This window comes from Colletes gigas, unplaced genomic scaffold (genome assembly GCF_013123115.1).
Source record: "Colletes gigas isolate AHSC1104 unplaced genomic scaffold, ASM1312311v1 Colletes_gigas_Sc00003, whole genome shotgun sequence".
In the NCBI taxonomy this organism is placed as follows: domain Eukaryota; kingdom Metazoa; phylum Arthropoda; class Insecta; order Hymenoptera; family Colletidae; genus Colletes; species Colletes gigas.
The window spans coordinates 281,053-297,924 of NW_025106632.1; the positions used below are offsets into that span (position 1 = coordinate 281,053).

The window sequence follows — 16,872 nt, forward strand, 5'->3', positions numbered from 1 at the left end:
TGAAAATGGCGATGAATTCTAAAAATGGCGCCAATTTTAATAAACAACAATATTAGAAATCGTTGAGTACCATTGAAGTTTTAACTTTTAATTTATTGAATAAAATTTATTACATGTATAAATTATTACTTATAAAAGGACAATCTAGATTTTATTTTTCTATTATGTGACTTGTACCAAGATGTATTCGTAGAAAAACACAATACAAGGGGAAATTAAATCACTTTACATATGCATAAGCTTAAAAGAAAATAGCTGTTTGTATTTATCAAGAATAAGCAAAATTAAAATTTATGGTAATCTTTCAATTTTGTACAATGTACAAATTTTGTGAAAAATTTTTAGTATAACAGAACGAGAATACGTTTCCATAAAACCGCCGGTGATGCATTGCGCAGAAAGATGCGCGTGCTTTTGCGTCTCGAAAAACTGCTCACAATCGCATACTGCGGCAGAGACAGAAACGAGGAAGATTCTCCGGTAGTCAGCAAACCATTTTTCTGTCGTCAAACGGATCAAGCTTTTTGTGAGACTTGGATCGGTCACAAAAAGCGGGATTCGCTTTTCGCATAGGAATTGGCCTGTTAAGGAGCCAGCTTATTCACATAGAACATTTGAAAATTGTAAGTAAAGGTAGTGACTTTTTTGATTTCATATAGCGGACGATACTGTGACCGGTTGGTCTGTGCACTAGTCTCATTATCATCGTTTTAAATAGAACCTTGTAAACGATGAAAGACGTCACTGTCTTTGTTCTTGTTTTGATAATAATAAGACTTAACCTTTATATTTTATTCCTATATTTTCTATGCTCCACATACTAAAATTAATCAATGAATTTTATAACAATCATGGCTGCCAGCCGGTTTTCCTACAATTTTATACTGCGTAGACCTTGTACTCGTCAATAACTGATTGATCAAAATTGCAACAACTTTATTATTATTATTATCGGACTTTTATGATTTTACAACTTGGCTTAACTCTTTAGTATTTTTTATTTCGTTAATCGCGAAAACTTCATAAATGATGAATTGATGAAATATACAGGGTGAATCACGCGAATGGGACGGGTTATATGTATCTCAAATCTGTTTTAAAATAATAAAAAAAAATATAGAGGGAAAAATTGAACGATACAGCAATGTTTGTTCTCCGACGACTTCACTTTTTTTTTATAAGCGCAACAATGTATCTGAAAATTGCAAATGTATTTTTTTTTAATAGAATTATATACTTTTTTTTATTTATTAGATATCACATTTTTGATAATTTGAATTTTAACTTCCCATGAAGATAAACTGTCAGTAACTAAGTGAATTTTGTTAATCGGTAGAGTTTCTGCCCTCAAAACATTGACTATTGTTAATCACTGATATTCTTATGTTCGGAAGCATTTATAATTAATATATGAAATATCTTTTATAAAACATGATTTGTCATAAACATGAGACATTTCACAAAACATTGAATTTTTAAATATTGTACCCTAATACTTTTTTATGCAGATGTTCCAAAGAATTCACATAAGCAAGAAAACTATACGATTCTAATAAAAAAAAAGTGCATTTGAAATTTTCAGATGTATTGTTACCCTTATAAAAAAAAAAGTGAAGTCGTAGTAGATTAGATATTACTGTATCGTTTAACTTTGCCCTTCGCAGTTTCTTTTACCAAATTTTAGATATAACAGTCACAATTTACATGTCTCATCCTATGTATCTACTTAGTAGCAGTATTTGATAAATTGTTAAAAATTTTATTTATTTGCAGTTTGTACAGTATTAAAGTATCATTTTATGTATTCAATTTTTCTATGATAATCAATTAACTATCAATTGTAGTATATTGTACATAAATATTAAAATATGACCAAATCTTATTTATAAATTTCTAAATATAATTTTTGAGAGCATTAAATAGGCTTTGAGTAAAATAACATTATTTTCATCTATAGGATATAAAAATGGAGGAAATGCATCAACCACAACAGGTTGGGCCTAATATGATGGCCAGTGTAGGTGGGGTTCCTAGCCATTCGAATAATGTTAACCGGCGTAGCAAAGTTCGATTATCATTACACAGTTTGATGGTAGAAAAACTTCCGTTAAGCGAAGCTGCTCAATTGGAGATGAAATCGTTATCCAACAAAACACCAGTTTCGATTCTTCAGGAACTGCTTTCTCGTAGGAACGCAACACCAACATATGAATTAATACAAGTAGAGGGTGCTGTCCATGAGCCTATTTTTCGTTATCGAGTCACTGTTGCTGATATTGTTGGTTTGTACCTAATTTTGGCAAAGTATTAATTATTAGTTCCCTTAAATTATTAAAATAAAAATTTACACTTTGGCACTATAATGTGGATTTATCCATTAATCAAATTTAAACAAAATATAATTTTGAATTGAATATGCATTTTTAAAAGAAGTTATTTGTTTTTCCATTTAAATTTTTGTTACTTACAGTGATTACTTATTTTTTTTATCATTGAATTCAAATGGTAAATAATAAGTATTTGGCGATTGAAGCAGATCCAATTGTTTCAGCAGTGGGGACCGGAAAATCAAAGAAAGAGGCAAAGCATGCTGCTGCTCGAGCTGTATTGGATAAGTTGTGTAGATTGAATAGCGAAAGTCCAGACTCCCCACTTCCAAATAATATACCAGAGTAAGAATGCCAAGTACACATATCATCTAATTAATTTTCTGTTTGATAAAAATTTTATATAATTTATTTCTCGCAGTTCAGAAAATTTACAAGAATTACCAGGTTTTGGAGAACAAAAAATAATCACAAATCCAATTGGTTCGTTGCAAGAAATGTGTATGTCACGTCACTGGCCTCCGCCAAAATATACAATGAAAAATGCGGAGGGTCTGCCACACGAAAGACAGTTTACTATTGTTTGTTCTATTTCAAAATATTGCGAAGTTGGTCAAGGAAAAAGTAAGAAAGTTGCTAAAAGGCATGCAGCTCACAAAATGTGGCAAGCTCTACATGACATGAATATTGAAAATTCTGATATAGACGAGGATGAGGTAAGAATGTATTTTTTACCAGCATTAAATTTAATGTATTAAATATTTTAAATAATTTTAAATTGAATACGAATGCTTATTTTGATATGGTCATAATTTTTTCTGTTTTGTGTAAATGAGGATATTCAAGTTTTTATTTCATTTATGCATTTTTCTGTTTTCACTTTATATATTTTAAAATGATACACGATACATGATATATCACAATTAATACTCATTACATAACTTGCTTTTGTGTACTTGTATGTGTACAGTTTTTGTGTATGTGTGTGTATGCTTAGTGAAGTGGAAGTGATTTGGCACTGCAAGCAGTATTATGAGGTATAAGCTACCTTTCTGATCACCCTTAATCTATAACGGATAATTTTCAAGATTATAATATCAGTAATATATATGTGTTATACGTAGTTATATTAAAAATCATTTACAAACCAGCATATGTTTTAAACAATAAACACGCTTGGATCATTTCCACTTCATTTTACTCGTAATGTAAGTGCAGTCATTGGGGATCTGTCTCCAATGATTAGCATATAATTAAATTTTTTACGTATATTAATTGTCCGTTATAGGTTTTACAAAGGCATACAAACCTGAGTGCCCGTTACGCTGATCTGAAAGGTAGCACGATATCAACACTAACAACTATACATAGTCTTAAAGTTTCACAATTTCATAAAAGTATGAAGTCGTCAACTGGTGTTAAGCTATTTGAACTACAGGTTCGTAATATAATTAAGTGAAAACAAGTAAATTTTTTGATCGATTTAAGACGTTTTAATGATAAAATAATTGTTTGATTGAATTTTGTAACTTTATTAACTTTCGCGTTATTATCTATTTCTGTTACAGAATACATGTTTAAATGTTGATGATATAAATTTGGTGCAATTTTTACAAGAGATTGCTTCAGAGCAGCAATTTGAAATAACGTACGTTGATATTGAAGAAAAATCCATCAGTGGTAAGTCATTATTATATTATATTATATTAACTTGGTAACTAGTATATTTCACTGTTTAATTTATTATTTACTGAAAAGAAACGTTGAAGTCAAAAAACTTGATTTTATTTTTCTGTAAGTACACGATCCATAAATACATCATTTTCTGATGTGGGTATATCTTCCTGTATTTGTTCATTAAATGCCACTGCAATTAAGTGTGGTTTTTTTTGTTGTTTCCTCGAATAAAAATTCAAAAATTTATCATAATAACCCATTCCATGTCCTAAGCGCTTTCCTGATAGGCAATGTATAAACGTTAATTATTATGAAATAATACATTTTTTTCCTGAATAATTAGTTCAAAATTGAAGTTATCTTACCATCCATATTAAATGCAACGCCTGGTAAAATTATTAAATCCAAACCACCTGTGATAAAACACGTGTTATTTTTCATTTAGAGATTGGAACAGTTATAGAACTTTATCTCAATATGTTCTGTTAAAACAGTTAATATGGAATATTTATAATAAAAGTTCTTGTGAGAACAGAGAAATAACAATTCTTAAAAATAAAGGTCTTGATAAGAACAGATGCATTGAAGTTCTAGTTTGAATAAAATTTATAAGAAAACAATGTAAAAGTTAATGAACAGAGGTTTATATATTTAACAAGTTATTTAACAATTTTTAATACGTTTCAATAAATGCTGATAAATATAATAAATTTTGCCAAATTCTAATAATATATATATGTATATGTATACATTTATATGCTACTAACTTAAATTTATTTAAAACGTATAAACATTTGTTCGTTAATATTTTATTTAATTTCTTATAAATTTGATTCAAACTAGAACTTGCTGCTAGAAAAAGAGTAGCAAATCCAATAATTAAAAACACAATAATCATTTAGGATAAAACATATCTTTAAATTAATTATATAGAGACTTGCCAGTTTCTAATACATTTTCTCTAGGTTCATCAAAATTTGGTTGCTTAATGTTCCACTTAGTTAATGGTAATTTTTCATAATCTTCCATTGAAAGTAGTTTAACCATTTCCATTTGTTTATTCCTGTATCTAGGAATAAATACCTCTTTTTGTTTTTCAAACAGATGTTTTAATATTGGTATTGTATCAATTTCATTTTCTGTACTTAAATATAATGAAATCCTTTGACTTGTTTGAAATTCTGCTAACGCACATAGCTATACATGAAAAAATATATTTTTTTAACGAAAATTGATTTCATTTTAGGAATAGAGGTTTGACATAACCTCTTCTATTCTAATTATGGTAAATTAGTTATTTCTGTGTATACTTACTTTTTGAAACACATTCTTTGATTGCCTCTGTTTCTCTTCAGAACTAAGTTGTGCAATAACATTATTCATCTTTTTACGTAAAAGATGTTTGGCAGCTTTAATTCCACACATGATTCTTGTATCTTGTTAGTATTCCTTCTGAATCTTTCCTAACTAGAAGAAAAAAATCAATATTATATGCTTATATAAGAAGACGAAACATGTTTGCTTTCAATACTTAACGAATGAATGAAATGTATGACCTTATGACACAGTTATCACAAAATATTGAAATATCTAAGTAGTATACATGTAATATACATTTGGCATGAAATAATTTCTAAACATTCTCTCACACTATTTTCGTTATAATAATTTCTTTCATTTTTTATGGTATTTTGATCGTGTTTGTAGTCTTTAACGTTATATTCAATATTGGAAGGTAGGATTTCATTATATTTTGGTGTTCAGTTGACATGACTTTAAATTATTACTATAGTATAGATATATGTATAGGGCGAGATACATACTTACAAGCCACCTAAATAACTCGTTTATTTTTTTTTTTTTTTTTAATTGGCGTATATATTGTTTCTAAATTTTGTATAAACAAATAATTAACTTGTTCAATTTTCAAAAAATTTATTGGTACTGTACGGGTTCGTGAGTAACGCATAAATTGTTTATACATTTGTTATAAAGAAATAATTAAACAAATAATAAATATTTAATGGGTTGCTCATAAATCTGTAGAGTATTAATGAATATTTTGAAAAATTATGAAGTTAAGTCTTGATGCTAATTTACACTTTCGCATAATGAGCAACTTTAGTTGAAACTAAATGCATAAAAACAATTGTTGTAACGTGACTTACGAGCACCAATTTAATCCTGTGAATTTAACGTGATTTTTCCCGATAAATTACTACCGAGAGGAAATAGATTTTGATTTAGGTGACTATAGGTAGGTAAATAAAGTAGCTGTCGGATATCGTTTAATGAAAAGTTTCGTTGTGATTCGGTATCTATTCTTCAAAGGCTGTTGTATTTATGTCATAAATACACGATAATGTAAAATGACCTTGAATCACTTTTTAAAACTTTCGAGATATTTAGATATAAAGTTTTCAAATGAATTCCTTGTATATGTTTTGCAATAAGTATTCGGTGTGAGCGACAGCGTCCGGACGCTATCGGCGAGAGCCTTTTTTACATTGTTTATCTTTGACATTCTCTATTTTGTCATTGTACACTTTAATTTCTTATGACTGTAAAATTCTATGGACTGCGTGTTCGTGCGAAATAAAATTATTTTTCTGTATAAACAGGAAAACAGTAACATTGCATATTGTCCATATTGCCCAATTTGGAATGATCAAGAAATCTTTACGTATAAACGTACAGTTTTTGTACTGCAGTTCAATAGCATTCACGAATACAAATAAATATGAAATATACAGAGTGATCGATTACCATTGTACAATTCTAGTATTCAATCTATTTCAAGTCGACTATTTTAATTTGTAATTGACCTTCAGCAATGAGTGCTTTTCAATCGTAGATCTTTATACGCATCTTAAAATGCTTTATTAGAAGGTAAGTATAGAATATATCATTTCATTTAGAAGGACGAAGTTGAACTTGGTATCTGTTTCATATCTTCACCTATAAAAAACTACTGATATCAGATTAGATTATGCCCCCTTTGAAATCAAACAAGATTCGTTTGAAGCATTTTTCTCTGTAACCAAAAGTAAACAAGTTATTCAGGTGGTCTGTTTGTTTTAAGTCACTGTGTGCATGAAAATGACTGTTTCAGTAAGTAAGATCAATGTTTATTAAAATAAGGGACAATTTGATCATAAAATAGATTTATCAATTAAGAGAGTATTTTGTTAATTGTTACAGGTAAATACCAGTGCCTTGTGCAACTGTCCACTTTACCAGTGGCTGTTTGCTACGGTTGCGGTGTTACTAGTAAAATTGCTCAAGCTAGTGCTGCTCAAAACGCTCTGGAATATCTCAAAATCATGACCAAGAAGTGAGCCAGCGCTTTGCTCCTGCCAGCTGTCACTATCAATTGCAAATCCCACAACAATTTGCTGTCCATAAATCAAAATAACAACACAGATCCTACAATTTTGTCAGCGAACAATCAAGTGTTCGACAAGGGCAAAAGTGGTCAAAAAGTTGATCACGCGGGGAACAAAAGTAAACTATCGAAATTATCGGTCAGAGCAGTAAGTAGTACTGCCATAGGGAACAAAGATGACACTTTGAATATAATTACCACAACGTCGGGTGTCACAGTCTCTGCGAGCAGGATAAATCCATCTATAAAAAAGAATAGCGAAAACAACGAGAATTTAAAATCGAATGTACAACAATTAGTAAAGAATACATCGATTATAACTACAAACCAATCTGGTTCTAAATTTAGTAGCGTACGAGGTGTTGCTGCATCTTGTGTTAGTGGTAATGTTTCTCACGAGAATGTGTCCAAATCCAAAGATTATTCTGCTAAAAAGTTTCCCAGCGAGATTGATTCCAAAATGAAGAATTATCAAATGCAATCCGACTATAAAGAGACCACCTCTGTAAACAATCAAGATTACAAAACGAGGAATAGCACAGCTATGAACAATTTACCATCGAGGTTTGTCAATCAGTCGTCCGTTCAAGCATTGCACAGGGAGAATCATGCGAGCTCTTCTGGTGTACATCATTCTCGTCCAGCATCACGTAACGATAACACCGCCTTTTCTATAGCTAGAAAAGCTTTGGAGCAACAAAATCCGACGTCAAAAATGGCACCGATCAATTTTCCTCCGTTACGCGCCCCGCAGAGTATCGTGAACGTTCGTCACCCATTCGTAACGGAAGCGAGAATCAAACACAATGAGATAGGCGGTCCAAACTCTAAATCGAAATTAAACATGGGAAGTTCCCTGCAGACCAGTGTTAAAGATCTGGACCACAGTAGGCAAACTTTTCATAGTTACGGAACGTCGCAGATTGCTGGTATTCCAAACGTTCAAAGTTTGAGCAACGTCACGGCAAACATATCGCCTTATCCCAGACCAGATAGTTTTCCTCAACCGACCGTTGCAAGCGTGCTGTTCCCAGATACTTCGCAGTTCCCCCAATCACCGCCCTTCGGTACAACGCAAATTGGACAGCTGAACCAGTATCAGGCTTACGATCCTGGTAGTTTTGCGACTACACCAGTGAACGTAAATCCAGTAATTCCACAGTTCTCCGCAGAAAGTTCTATCCCGTATCCGCAGTACGACAATCCTCCTCAGTTCGTGCAACCTAATCATTATCCGACAGCGGATATAGCGAACAGTCAATATCAATTTCAGGCGGCGAGTGTGGGACAACTACAAGACTCACCGATGTTCATACAAAGTCTACAAAGTCCGATCGCTGTGACGGATCAGTATGTTGCACCGAATTACGCTAGAACGGTCAGGACCGAATTGGTGCCGCGATTGAGGAGGCCACCGAGATTCAACAAGTAAAAATGATTTTTTTTTAATATTCCTGAACAGAAATCTGTAGCCCTAAGTAAAAGAAGAGTAAAAGGGGAAGTAAAAAAGGAATACGATGAAGAATGTAGAACCGTATTCGACTTTTTAATCGAACAAAGGGCGTTTCTCGTGTATCTGCAAATTTGCCAATTTAGTTGAACTATTAATGTGTGGAAGATGTGGTAAAAGTTATTTCAATTTCTGATCCATTTTGAAATAAATTTTAACCAGTCTGCATGGTCGATGTAGTAGTATGCATTGTGAAGCGGTAATTGTTATTTCTTTTGGCAAAATTTGCGCGGATGCACATTTTTAGATTGCATTAGCCGTTTGAAAATTCTGTCTAAAATGGTTTTATACGGACACACATGTACAGAAAAGAAACACATACATGAAAGTAAAAAAAAAAAAAAATTAAAAAATAAAACAGAAAAAGGAAAAAAATAATCATTTTGACTTTTTTCCATCATTTGATGTGACATGGCAGAGCATAGTAAGTTGAGCTCGATTACGATCCTATGACGGAATTTATCGTGGAAACCCGAGAAATAAAAAGAGGCGGTTGCATACAGTTCGTTAAATTGTATATAAATTATGACTACTCCTAAGAATAGTCACATTTCTATAAATATAATATTGCGAAATCCTTCTAAGCGACAAATTTGTTTTTGTCGTGGCCGACCAGTGAATGGAAATTTGTTAAGTGGAACAAAGCCCCACAGTCACATTACACGTAAAACTAAAAAAAGAAGAATCCATGAATTGTGAAATAACAAGAAGGAAAACAAAGCAACTGGATTATAATTATAATATAAGTTCTAGTTTTAATGAATGGTATTCTACAAGCTATACTTTGCATAGAATTAGTGGAGGTTTTCCAATATTTGCATATTACTTAGCTTATCGCTATGTTTTTAATGTGCTTTACTATCTATAGATGGGATGGCGGTGTAACGATGTTCATTGCAATAAGACGTGCACCAAAAAGAATTCGACCTATGGTAGAAAGGAAATGCGTGTATCATTTTTAAAATTAAAAACAACAAGAGAAAAAGCCATAGAAATAAAAAAGGGAGGAAAATATCAGTCCCTTCGGCATCTTTGCTTAATTTGAACATCGTCTCTCCACCGAACGTATGTACAGTGCAAACGTAGCTTTCGACGATCCGAGTATAATAAAGGCGATCGCAAAGAAATAACGATATAATCTTTCAGTGGTGAATGTTTTTGCTTTAGTATAGTAGCTCATAAACTCATAAGCATCATATATTAATACGCGTAAGGTTAATCGTTAAGGATTCCTTATTAAGTACACATCTTGTATAACCAAGTATGTATAATACTCGTGTGTATTGAATTTTGAATTGCCTGCGTGTGTCGATCTCACCGGATGAGACATTAATACTAAATGAAAAAGAATAACATTGTATGGTCACGTGGCGTCGAGAGGATACAAATGGAAACAGGGAGGAAAGTGGATGCGTTGCGCGACAGTGTACTTCAGCCCGTGGATCACTACCATCATTTGTAGATACAATGGATAACGGAGAAATTGAGAGAAAAAAAAGAAGAAGGAACGATATTACTGAACGGAGGTTCGATTTACATCGAATAATATATACTGCGTTCGTTACAGCAAACTCTGATTTTTCTCCTGCATCCGATTACTATTCACGCATAACTGGAATCCGTGTGTGCATACGTGATTTCATCAGACGACGATTCTTCTCGTACTACAAAAAAGCGTCTTGCTCATCAGTGATTCTACAAACGTTACAAATACATGTATTTTATTTGTTTTTTTCCAAATTCATATCCACGTACAGTTTGAACAAACTCGCCCGCTTATTGACGCTTCTCCTTTTGAATTATTAAAGTTGCTAATCGATGGATACATTATTGCGTGTCACAAACGGAGGGATGGATAACTGATCCAGAGTCAAATAGTGTGCCAGTTAATGAAAACTGAACGTATGATGCAAATGAAAAAACTTGAGACGCAAAAGTTTCATGTTTATGAAATGGTGTATGCATACCGCATTAATCGTTGACTCGATAGCGATGCAATAATGTGGCGATGGATTATGCAGGCGTAATTTCGATACGTTTGACGCGCGTCCAACTTACACCGATAGTACAAAAAGTTCTTCAGTAAAGCAAATCGAATGTGCGAGCCAAGATATCGCGGAATCGCGTTGAACGAATGGAAAGAATACATGTGTTTGCGCGCGCGCGCCTCTGTGTATGTGTGCGTGTGTGCGTGTGTGCGTGTGCGCGTGTGTGTGTGTGTGTGGTGTCAAATGACTGATACGACTCGTCACGAGTATCTGGAGGATGATGAGGAAACGATAAAACTATCCAAAGCGATGTCTAGAGAATCGTGACATGATTTCCTGGTCGGAGCATATTTCATAATATACTTTTGGAAAATAGGCATTACTTACATGCAAAGTATAGAATGTGTATGTATGTAACGGAAGTACATTGCTAGGTTGAATCTCCAACCAATTGTTTCTTTAAGAAAAATGGGAAACAGTTAGAAAATAAATAAACGATTCGATTAGAAATCGTTGCCGATTTAACCGAAAATTCGTTTCGACCTAATAACGAAGACAAAGCGAAACGATTACTCGCCACGGGCGATGTTGATCTTGTGCAATTATTGTTTATTTCCTTAGTGTTCGTAGAATTACGAAACACACGGTGTGCCTTCGGTTCAATGATCTGATTTTTCTTTTTTCGTTTGTTTGACTGTAGAGCGCTGCTTCGCGCGATGACAAATCTAAACAGTTCACGCGTATCCGCCGTCCGCGAGCAGTTTCGTGCCAAATACGACACACAGTCGTCGCGAACATTTTGTTTTTAAATGACAAAACGAATGCGACAACAGACGATGTTCTCCTCGTCACTGAAACGTGGCGAAATTATTGAAAATTCACTGCTTCTAAGGGAACATATCAGTTATGTGATGTAAAATTTAAAAGAAAAAACGATCTACTGCAAATCTACCTAGAATTGATCTCTTCTTTTGTAATTCTGTATACAAAGTTTTGCACGTTTTTTCTTCGTTATGTCGACCAGAGTTTATGATGATACATGATATTCATGGTGTTCGTCTTCTTTAAGCCTAAATTATATTTTTATATAATTTGTAAGTTTTCTTTTTTTTTTTCTATTTTGTTTCAACCTTTCGTATGACTGTGACGATTGCAATTTGGTTGATTTGTGCATATTGTGAATGATCATATGCGCGAGTGTAATATATTCGGTTTTAAACGGAGCGTAGCAAAAATTTGAATTTTACAAATGTATATGCACCCTTAAAAGTATTTCGTCCGTTGATCTTTATCGATTTTGCTTTATCTATTAGTGCGTGTGAATGCCAGGAGGATCTCGGAGAGCGTTTTAGATCGAATAGATCCATTGCTCAGAATCGTTCATCGAACACGATTAATTGTTTAAAAATTAATTGATTCAATTAATCACTACTAAAAATGAAGAAAAAAAAAAATGAAAATGAAATTGACATGCTTACTTAATTTATTGCACCCCTATGCTGTTAATATTCCCTCGCTTAGGGGGTCTATAATTTTGAGCGAAGTAAAGTAGCATATAATTGGGACTAGCAGATGGAAAATTGAGGTATAATGAGAGAAATATTGTAACACATAATGAGATCGCAATGAAGAGAGAACGAAGAAACGGAAAGGGAAAGATTTTTCGTCTTTTCCGATAATGGGAAAGTATTTCTTTGTGGACCAAATTAGGAACGAGAAAAGAAAAGAAGAAGTTTTAGATTTGATTCGCAAAAAGGCAATTCACTTGTATAATATTTTTCCTTTTGTTAAGTGTATCATATGCTTTTTTCTTTTCTCGTTCGTATTATTCATTCACAAAAGAGGTCTTACTCGTAAAAAAGAAGAAGAAAAAGAATAAAAAGAAAAGCATATTTTCAGCGACTTGTACGAAGTCGGCTGATACAGAAAAAGTAATAGTATTTTCAGCGAAATCGCAGAGTCTCGTGTACGAAGCGAATATAATAATCTTCAGATGACTGAAACGAAATTATCTCAACCATTGTTATGCATAGGTGGGATCGAATTTCATTTGCCATTGAAAATTTAAAATTCCTATATTTGTCATTGCATCTTCATGTGATTATTATCAATAGATTGTGAGATTGTCTTGATGAAAATAAATCCAAACACAACCGTATTGAGACTATTTAGAATTATACGTAAATAAAAGTTTTTCAGAAACGACTTGAATAATGTATAATTAAAAATAATTCGAACGATGTAGTGTTTGGATACAATATCACTGGGAAAATTATATTAATCCATTAGTGATATGTATGAAGATATAATGGAAAATATAAAATTTTCATTTTCATTAGTGGATGATTCATCTCGGTGTTGTATCTCGACCACTTTCCTCTTTGAACGTTATGTGTCCAGTTCGATTATAGTCTAAAATTGATTAGATCGATGTCTGGAAAACTCGACCTTCATCGTACGACTGAAATACCGAGCACCCAATTTCGTGTTAGTTATCCGACGATTACTGTATAATATGAAATTAAGTCAACTACGAAACAATTTTGTCATACGAATTCATCTATGAGTTTTTGTTCGAGCGTTACCGCGTTTTGTAAGATTTTAGAGATGAACGAAGAAATAATCAGAAGAAGTAAAAGAAAAAAAAAAAAAGAAAAAAAAAAAGAAAAATAGAATTTCCTGTAGATAGGAAGGCACGTTTTGAAACAATTTTTTATGCATTTTTCGTTGCATCTGTGCATGTGTCACGGATTTCTACCCTTTTCTCTCAACCGGCGTCGAAATGCAATTGTACAAAAAGAAACAAAACAACCATCGTCATCCTTGATCTTCCCAGTACGATCGACTTTTTAGATGAAGGAGAGCGAGCGCGAGAGCGAGATCGAAAGCGAAAGCGAAAGCGGAAGAGATAGAAGGGTTTTAAAGGAAAAAAAGGCAATATTTATTTGCTATAGAAAAAAAAATTGAAAGAGACGAGTTGTTGAAATTTTAATGTCGTTGCATAAGCGATATTTCTCAATTTCCTTTTCCCTTCTCAACGAACTTCGAATGCTTAGGCAGATCGGGGACTGGTACTAAACACCAAGTAAATTCCGACGATTTTACATGGAAATGTAGATATTCGTTCAATCCTTGTAAGAAAAAAAGAGGAAACAGTTTTATAAGATGTATAAATATAAACGATTCAGCGTGACTGGATGTAATTTGTAATTTTTATATGTGGAGGGGGATACGTTATTATTTTTCATTTTTTTTTCTATTCTGTGAAAAGCTTTGCTCCCTTCCGGCCCCTTTACCTTTTCCCCCCATCTATTTTCTTTATAAGTTAAATCATTTTCAGTTTGTAAAATAATATAGTCGATTTGAATAATCGACACGGTGTACTGGCACACGACACGGACATGGCATACAGATAACGACTTAAAACAATATAGCGAGGCCCGTTTCTGTAAACGAGGGCCATAAATATTTATAATCAAGGTTGTTTTATGTATGATTGTGCGTGTAACATTGTTAATAAACTAACGATGCTTATGAAAGTTGTTTCGCGCTTTGTTACATCTCGGTTTCCTCATTGCCGTACTTCCTCTTTTTTTTTTATTGAGATGTGCGATATAATTGTATGTATTAGGAAAATGTGAATGTTTTTTTAATTTATGTAATTTCCTAATAGATGTTAAATTTTCTAAAGAGATATCAAGTACAATAAGTAATTATGTTACTTTAACGCTAAGCTTACTTACTTAACAACCTTACGAATCAAAGGTAAAAGGAAATTAGTGTACGAACGAGTATAAAATTTGTATTTGTTATTTGTGAACAAAATTTGTTCGATTTTGCTAACCAGTGCATAGTAAATCATACGAATGCTTGCAAAATAGGTTTTGTATATGTCTGGCGTGTGCAATTCTTTCCACTGCAGTTCTTATCGCGTTTATGTACCTGCAAAACCATCCACTTTTTATACTACATAAATTGAATCGGAGCTACATGTTGATAACAATATTTTACTCGAATAATCGGAGCAATTATAACCAATAAAGAACATGCATTGTATCGTGTTTTCGCGTTCGTTTAAAATCTTATTTCACCTCTTATGCAGAAAGTTACGTCGATTTATTATAGCCGGAGAAAATGATTGCCCTTGTTCACGTGACTATTAGCGGCACGCCTTACGTGTTTCTGTAACGGCAAGCGGGGTTAGATTTAACAGTGATGACAATGAGTGGATAATAAATTTCTGTAGTTAAATTGCTACCCTCAACATCGTACACTTGTATGTATATCTGTATACATATAGTGCCATTCGAAAGGGTTCTACAACTCGATAGTACGATACTCCTCGACTGTAGTTTAAGAACAATTACGCGGGAAAGAAAGAAGGTTAAACGTTTGTCTTGTTATTAAATGCAAACGTACGCGGGACACGTTATAATTTGTACGCGTAATTAGATTGTCTTTTGTTTCAGTATGCGTTACGATTCGTAATTTGATCCGTCACGACGAAAACGATACTACCATTATCGGAGCACGATTCGAGAAACGTGGCATTGTTTTCTTGGATAGAAAGTCAGTATTAACCAGGAAAACGAGACTCTTTTTCTCAGAAACTTACGATCCAGTAAGTTTTCACAATTCTAATTCAGAAATAGAATATTATTTTGATTAGATTTTTTTTCAAATTTACGAACGCATGCGTAGTTTATGTTATACTGCAAATGAACCCTTAAGAGTCGAAGCGATAGTACCGCCGCCATGCCGGTAATAGTTGCGCGCGCACTTCGAGTCACGTTTCTATCACTGGAAACGTTCAGTTGCCGCTGCGCGGCCGCGTGATTCGCAGTTTTTCAAGTTCTTCTTCGGGAAAAGTTCCTTGTTTCTGTTATGTGTCTTATATTTGATCCGCGACATAAAGTTAGTAAAAAAGTTACTAGTTTGTTAATAACAGTTCATCGAGTTCCTTCTTTAAACAATTGTTCGCATTAGTATCGATGTGGAAAGAAAGTGACTACGAAACAATTAAACGTTAAAATCGACAAGCTAAGATTTACAAGTGCACCTACACAAATTATAACGACGTTCAAGTAAGAGGAATTTTATTTTATAAACACTTTATTTTCTGCATTAAACAACGACAGTGATGGAACTGCAATTATGCTCGAGTACTAACATGTGTCACACGTTGACGGGTGCGGGAACACGAAATTTGTTTCTAGGAAGCGGAACAATAGAAAAGCGAGGGTTATGAAATAAGAATAGTGACCTTGGTGCAACCGCATTGTTAACAGATTGTTTATAGTTACTGGTTTTTTGATAACTAACCTGATGCTTCGGTAGAATGACATGTTGTGGCGTGCTCGTGTAAACACAGTACCTTCGATTTAAAGATTTTCTTTTATTGGCTTTCGATCGTGTAAAATTTTACGTGTCGAGTAATAAATGGCAACGGGTGTGACGTTTTATATTTTTAGAGACAAGTACCTGCATACACCGAAACGGTACTCTTACGTACGGAAATACACGGAAGTCGTAAATTGGTTAAAAGTTTTAGGTTAAACTTGTGAACCTGAATGGACCGATTAGTTCGCGTCAGCTGTCTGTCATAGGCAAATCGAATCCGTCTTTGTAAAATACTGTGTTTGTGTGTCGCGAAAGCAACAGTTGTCTCAAGAATATCAGTAGATATCGAAACCTGGCTAGTTGATTTAATCGGACAAAACTTTTGCAATACTTTCGTCAATTCCTTTTACGAAACTCGACAAAAATACCTTGAATTATAAATTATGAAATTTTAGACGTTTCTTGTTCCCTCTTATTTAATTGACAATCTTAAAGCGCTGGTTGCCGGTTTTCTTAGAGAGTGTTTCGAACATGTTTATCGCATTAAGTTTCCGCTTTCCTGGTGAAAACAAATTTCGCGCAGTAAAACTTTAATCGAGGCGCTACAATACGTTCCATGAGATTTCGTACGGCTTGATTGGACAA

General features: G+C 33.3%; 4 protein-coding genes across 11 annotated transcripts in view; 3 read left to right on the plus strand and 1 right to left on the minus strand.

Annotated features, from left to right (window-relative positions):
* Nucleotides 1-452: 452 nt before the first annotated feature.
* On the plus strand, nucleotides 453-7,480 carry LOC122404502 (interferon-inducible double-stranded RNA-dependent protein kinase activator A homolog). 6 transcript variants are annotated; one of them, XM_043408502.1, is made up of 7 exons: nucleotides 453-633; nucleotides 1,958-2,282; nucleotides 2,537-2,672; nucleotides 2,749-3,043; nucleotides 3,616-3,765; nucleotides 3,896-4,007; nucleotides 7,206-7,480. In XM_043408502.1, exons 2-7 carry the CDS (start codon nucleotides 1,967-1,969, stop codon nucleotides 7,340-7,342), a joined length of 1,146 nt encoding a protein of 381 aa, XP_043264437.1. In that variant the 5' UTR covers nucleotides 453-633; nucleotides 1,958-1,966; the 3' UTR covers nucleotides 7,343-7,480. The 6 variants fall into 6 exon arrangements, with proteins under 6 accessions (XP_043264437.1, XP_043264436.1, XP_043264438.1 ...); XM_043408501.1 differs by having other exon boundaries at nucleotides 453-623; XM_043408503.1 differs by having other exon boundaries at nucleotides 453-623; nucleotides 2,552-2,672.
* Nucleotides 3,787-7,845, minus strand: LOC122404503 (5-formyltetrahydrofolate cyclo-ligase). Of its 2 annotated transcripts, XM_043408507.1 has the most exons (6): nucleotides 7,718-7,845; nucleotides 7,588-7,631; nucleotides 5,319-5,471; nucleotides 4,946-5,201; nucleotides 4,370-4,417; nucleotides 3,787-4,284 (listed from the first exon to the last, which is right to left on the minus strand). In XM_043408507.1, the coding sequence occupies exons 3-6, from the start codon at nucleotides 5,427-5,429 to the stop codon at nucleotides 4,112-4,114; spliced, it is 588 nt and encodes a 195-aa protein (XP_043264442.1). In that variant the 5' UTR covers nucleotides 5,430-5,471; nucleotides 7,588-7,631; nucleotides 7,718-7,845; the 3' UTR covers nucleotides 3,787-4,111. The 2 variants fall into 2 exon arrangements, with proteins under 2 accessions (XP_043264442.1, XP_043264443.1); XM_043408508.1 differs by lacking the exons at nucleotides 7,588-7,631; nucleotides 7,718-7,845 and adding an exon at nucleotides 5,561-5,611.
* LOC122404734 lies at nucleotides 7,343-14,904 on the plus strand (the record flags this gene model as incomplete). Its single annotated transcript, XM_043408957.1, has 1 exon — nucleotides 7,343-14,904. A coding segment is annotated over one exon (1,479 nt), but the record flags the coding sequence as incomplete, so codon positions are not given.
* Nucleotides 14,905-15,714: 810 nt separating this feature from the next.
* LOC122404548 (calcitonin receptor-like) overlaps nucleotides 15,715-16,872 on the plus strand; it is a 160,254-nt gene continuing 159,096 nt past the window's right edge. For both annotated transcript variants that reach the window (XM_043408596.1, XM_043408594.1), the window contains exon 1: nucleotides 15,715-15,971. The gene's annotated coding sequence lies outside the window, so the exon portion shown is untranslated. The remainder of the gene's footprint in view (nucleotides 15,972-16,872) is intronic.